The sequence below is a fragment of the Coenobita brevimanus genome, chromosome 110, assembly GCF_032717465.1.
Source record: "Coenobita brevimanus isolate Jiangsu-jjx chromosome 110, ASM3271746v2, whole genome shotgun sequence".
In the NCBI taxonomy this organism is placed as follows: Eukaryota; Metazoa; Arthropoda; class Malacostraca; order Decapoda; family Coenobitidae; genus Coenobita; species Coenobita brevimanus.
The window spans coordinates 31,541,413-31,547,412 of NC_137063.1; the positions used below are offsets into that span (position 1 = coordinate 31,541,413).

General features: G+C 47.7%; 1 protein-coding gene across 1 annotated transcript in view; it reads left to right on the forward strand.

Annotated features, from left to right (window-relative positions):
* The window catches only part of LOC145417533 (uncharacterized), a 45,399-nt gene extending 39,664 nt beyond the window's left edge, over positions 1 to 5,735 (forward strand). The window contains exon 2 of the mRNA XM_080286242.1: positions 4,965 to 5,735. Coding sequence (XP_080142368.1) covers positions 4,965 to 5,735 — 771 coding nt within the window. The remainder of the gene's footprint in view (positions 1 to 4,964) is intronic.
* The last annotated feature ends 265 nt before the right edge of the window (positions 5,736 to 6,000 follow it).

Consider the following 6,000-nt stretch of genomic DNA (forward strand, 5'->3'; position numbering starts at 1 on the left):
CTCTCTCTCTCTCTCATTAAAGAAAACACAGCCCTTCTTTCCGGCCACTCATCCCAATCTCACGGTTTTCCCTGTCTAATCTCATCAGAGAATCTCAATTATCAGTAATCAGTAATCAAAATAATTCAATCAACCACTACTGCCATCATTACAACCTTTCCTTTCACTATGACAACCACTTCTACAACCACTACCGTCAGCTTTACATCCGCTACTAGCTGCCAACATTACAATCACTACAACCGCCATTCCATCCATACTGTACAAGAACTTACAACCAATACTGCCATCAGTACTACCAATATCATAACTACTGACACCTGTTACAATCATCCTTCAACTATCACCATCTACCACAATCATTACCCACCTACCACCATCCCTACTAGCATCACAACTACAAACATCGCAACCACAATCTCCCCGTTAACGTGCATGACTCGAGAATAACCACAACAACCATTTCACCACCACCATCCCAAAACAGATGGAACATTGCTACCACCATCGCAGCTACTACCATCGCAGCTACAAATATTATCTGACAACAATTACATGCCATTATTGCTGTTTGCCTGTTTTCACGGTTCATCCTACCACCACCACCTGCAAGCACCATTCCACACACCGCTACACAACCACCAACACTACCAGTACTACCACCATCTCCGACGATACAACGACTACTACTATCACCATCTCCCACATCACCATCACCACATTATCACCATCACCACAACCACTATCACAACCACCACAACAACAACCATTACTACCATCCCTACTTACCACCGTAGCTCCCAGCCTACCCACCATCACCAATATTTCATAACTGCAACCAAGACAACCACAGCCAATACACTCACAATAACAATCAACTCACACAACCAAAACAGCCACCAACACCCCTTCCCCTACAACCCTGCTATCCGCCAAACCTCCAGATCAAATCATTGTAATACTTTCACCCTCCCTCCTCCTCCCCCCCTCCCCCTTCGAGTATCAAGATGAGCCTGGTAGCAAAGCCGGAAGATTCATTCCCCCTCCCCCCACCCCACCCAACCCAAACAGCACCATCATCCCCCTGTCACCATTACTACCACACTCAGCACAACCATTACTTTACTCACCACGATCCCACACAGCCTCACCACCATTACCACCCCCTCATCACACTAATAACCACCAACGGTATCTCCTGCAACCCCTCTCCACCACTAAAGGTTCCTCTCCATCACCATCACGGTCATCACAACCAGCAACCACCATCATTGCCATCTCTACCCCAAATTTCAACCACAACAATCAACACGCCTCATTTCACAATCCCTCACCACCACTACACCACCCCACCCCACCCCACTCCTCTTCAACATCTCCCTTCTCTACCACAACCACCACCACCACCACCACCACCATTTCCTACCCAAACCCACTGTCACAATATCGTCATTACCATCGTACCCATCACCCCCACCCCACCCCTCTCTCCTCTCCTTCTCCCTTCCCCCAACCCTCCCCACAATGCAATACTTTCACCCCCCTCCCCCTCAACAAGTGTGGAGCTGAACCTGATATCACCAGCGAGAAAATAATCACTCGCTTTCTCCTTAATCTTCAAGCACGGGTATTTCTATCTTACTGGAAAGGTCTCTCTCTCTCTCTCTCTCTCTCTCTCTTCCTGTTTTGATTGTTTTCTTGTGTTTGTGCCCTCACTCTATCATCTAATTTTTCTACCCATCCTTCTCCTTCCGTCTTCTCCATCCTCCTTTCTCCACTTCTCTCTCAACTCCCCCTCCTCTTTCACTTTTTCTCCTCCCCCCTCCTCCTCCTTCTCCTCCAAGCCACTGCCACTGCCAAGAGAATACAAATACCCGGTACCGCTTTCCCTCTCACTACTGGACCACATAACTTCCAATTATTTCACGACTGGTTATTTTAATTCTACTTTCTACTGTCGCCTTTCCAGTCCTCCTTCTCCTCCTCCTCCTTCTCCTCCTCCTCCTCCTCCTCCTCCTCCTCCTTTGCATCTTATTTTTCTTGTTCTTCTTTCCGTCTTCTTCTCCTTCTCAATTTTCTCGTTTGTTTTCTATTATCATTCTTTAATTCTTACGTGTGTAAGTGTTACATGTCTTCCTCGTGTGTGTGTGTGTGTGTGTGTGTGTGTGTGTGTGTGTGTGTGTGTGTGTGTGTGTTCTTTTTGTTTACATTTTTCATTTTGCTATTTTTCACCACTGTTAGTACAAATTCGTCAAGCGATCACCATTCTGTTATTTCTCCTTCGGCATAACAAAGTTCATGCTTTCTCTGCCCATCGAGGACGCCAAAAAAAAAAAAAAAAAAAAAAAAAAGCACACAAGAATTTTAAAGTCTCATCTAATTATGTGCTGAGAGAGAGAGAGGGAGAGACAGAGTATTAATATGAAAGCCAGTTCTTGAGATGAGAAAGGGGATGACACGAAATAATAATATAAAGGTAAGATTGGAGTCAAGAGATGAGACGGGGCGGGGATGAAACGCAAAATAATGACGGGAAGGAGTCAGATATAATAGGAGAGAGGAGAGTGAAGGAGAGTCAGGCATCCATTACGCAACCCTCTACCGGTATTTCAGGAGCGTAGGGGATAGGGGATAGGGCACTCGGTCAAGATATTCAAGAAGAAGGTGGCTAGTCGCTGGTCCCTGAGTGGCATTATGTGAGCGTTATACCCCAATCGCCTCTTGAACTAAAACTCATGGGCCATACCTATCCAACTGGAGCGCCACAACTAACTAGACCACCAGACGCCAATTACTAGCCACACTGTTTCACCCAACATTGTTATTTTTTTTCCTTGAAGTAAAAACCATCTGATATGCCACTCAGTGTCGAGCCAACTGAAGGCAGCACCGCACTAATTAGGTGGAAGGTGACCGCCTCCACCCACCAGAAAGTGAAAAAGTAACGAAAAAAAAAATCAGATAAACAAAAGCAGGGGAGATGGAATGAGGGTTGAGGAGGAAGAGATGAGGCACTAAATACTGAAAGTAGAGAGATCAAATTTGAACAGAAAATAGAGAATGGAGGGAGTGGAAAGGGAAGACACTAAATAATGACAGAAGAGTTACCTTTTGAGAGAGGAGAGGAAAATGGGGAGGGATAGGCAACGAGGTGGAGAGACACCAACACGGGAGGGTCAGTTTCCCAAACAGAGGGAGGGCAGGTAGGATGAAAGATGATGATGATGATAGTAGGCGAGTGGGACTTTGTAGAGGGACACGCGCAAACTGTGAGGAAGAGGTTGGGTACACGACAACATAGGCACGACACCAACAAACGAGGGGAACGGGGAGGAGGAGGAGGAGGAGGAGGATAATGAAAACGAAACTAAAGAGGAAGAGGATGTGGTGTAGAAGGCCGTGAGAAAGCATCCTAGACAGGCTAATAGTGAAGCGCTTAAGTGAGGCCTGGCGTGGTGGGAGGGAACAGTGTAGTGATGAGAGGTTAGTCACGCTTTTTTTTTTGTGTGTTTTTTTTTTTGTTACTACCACTTGGGAACAACTCGGGCTGGGTATCAGATAATGGAGAACTAAAGAGACACATAAAATGATTGGTAGACAGGTAAACAGACAAGCTTCTTACCACACGAGTTGTTAATAACAGAACAATGCACAGCCATAACAGATCTTATCTTAATACACCTTGGAAAAAAAAAAAGTTAAGGAAACCAGTAGCACTCTGGGCTTAGTGCATTCTTCTATTCTTTCTTTCTTTTTTGTATTATTTTGATAATCAGACTACTGGCATAGATTAGACATTCTTCTTTCCGGGACCTACCTACGCACCATCCCATCAACGGATGGCATCACGCACTTTTACATGTCACTGCATGGGGAGGCGGTGGCTCAATCGGTAGAGAGGTGGCCTGCAGTCCCACCGGACCCAGGTTCGAATCCCGGCTGGGGCAGGGAACAGTTTAAGGATTTGAATTTCATTAAAATCAGGCTTTACTGATCTACCAGAAGACCCGCCGACATGTCGTAAAAATACCCCCGCTAATACGAACACACCAGTCCTGTATGAGACAGACCTAGCATGTATTCAATATGGACGGTGGGTGTTAGCGCCGAAGTGGTGACATGTAGAGGTGTATGGTATATAGGAGGACTGCTGGGCCTTGATAGCAGGCTGTGAAGCCTATGCCCAGAGTCGGACACATAAAAAAAAAAAAAAACGCCGAACTGTTCATGTCGAAGCATGCTAAGGCTATCTCACGCATGACTTGTGATGGTTGTACTTACATAGTACGCTGGTGGGTCTTGTGGAGGATCAAAGAAGACTTGCCGAACTATACATTCACAAACTGCTCCCAACCCAGTCAGGGATCCATCTCGTAATCTTACACTAAAGACTGCACTTTTCCACCACATGGTTTCATAGAAAACTGCATCCAGTGGGCACCTTTGTCCTTGCAGTATACCTTGCACTGAGGTGCCGGCGTGGAGCCTACACGTGGTGCCGTTGTGTATCCTGGATGAAGCAGCTACGGCATCCACCGAGAAGCCAAACCCATTCATATCTCCCTGCACCTCGCTGCGGGAAGGACTTTGATCCGACCCTGATGAGGCGCTGTCTACAATAATGAGGTGTCGGACCTCTACTGTCCAAGGATATATTACTCTTGAAAATACTGATCAGAGTTTGAGTCTTTATCTTCACGCAGTTCACTTACTGGACAATGGATATTATTACAATTCTCTCAGGCTCCTACGACTCACAGATAATGTGGTCTGGTGATGATTTTTGAAATCCTAGAAGTTGTCCCAAAGATAAGAATGTTACTGCCGACAGTCATAACAAAGCTGAATAAAGAAGTCTTGCGTTTGCCGGACTGATTGTGAATCTTAAAGTCAATCATTACCAGAGTTAACATTTTCGTTTCTGTGTACCATTTGTTCAAACAGCTTAAATTTTCTTCCCCCAGGTGCTGCTGACAACGGTGGTGGTGGGGGTGAGCGCTACCTCCACCGGCTATGGTTCAGGAGGGGGCGGATTCTCCAGTGGTGGTGGATCCTTCGGATCAGGAGGCTTTGACTCCGGGTTCTCGTCTGGATTTTCTGGGGGTTCTGGGTTCTCCGGTGGGGGTGGGTTCTCTGGTGGGTATGGTAGTGGTGGTGGCGCGTGTGGTGGTGGAAAGGTGCGACACGTTGATGGGTCCTGCGTGACACCTCAGATAACCCGGAATCTGTACGTGTATCGCGCCCCACCTGTGTCACCTATCGTGGGACCCCGACCATACGTGCCGCCACCCCGTCTGGAACACAACATCGTGTTCATCCATTCACCAGAAAACTTGGTCAGCCAGGAGCCAGTGGTGGTGCCACCGCCACAGCAAAAGAATGTAGTGTACGTGCTTAGCAAGCGGCCACAGCAAGACCAACAGGTGGTGCACGTACCCGCACCAGAGCAGCAGGCACCAGAGATCTACTTTGTCAACTACGCTGAGGGTGAGAACCCACAGCTGCCCAGCGGTGGTGACCTGCAGTCTGCCCTCAGCAAGGCAGCCCAGAGCAGCGGTGAGGTGTTGGGCGACGGCGGCCTCATTGGCGGCGGCGGCGGCGGCTTCGGCGTTGGTGGCGGTTTTGGCGGCGGTGGCGGCGGCTTCGGTGGTGGTTTCGGCTCTGGTGGTGGCTATGGCGCAGGCGGTGGTGGTGGTGGATCTACCGGCCCCTCCAGCCTGTACGGCACACCTTGAGGCGTCACCCCCCCCCACCCTCTCCTGTCATCCTTCCCCACACCATCTCATTCTAACCTCCTCCACCCACCCCCAACTTAGCAATCCACCTCCACGCCTTACTGAGGGTGAGAGAGGTTTGTTAGTTAAAGTATTCCTATGTATAAATTAAACATTGTTGAAAAATATTTCTTTGTTTTCCACCTACTCTAATGTAAACCTGGGAAACTGCCACTAGAAACTATGACTTAAAAAAACGGAAGAAACCCACATACTTTTATCCATC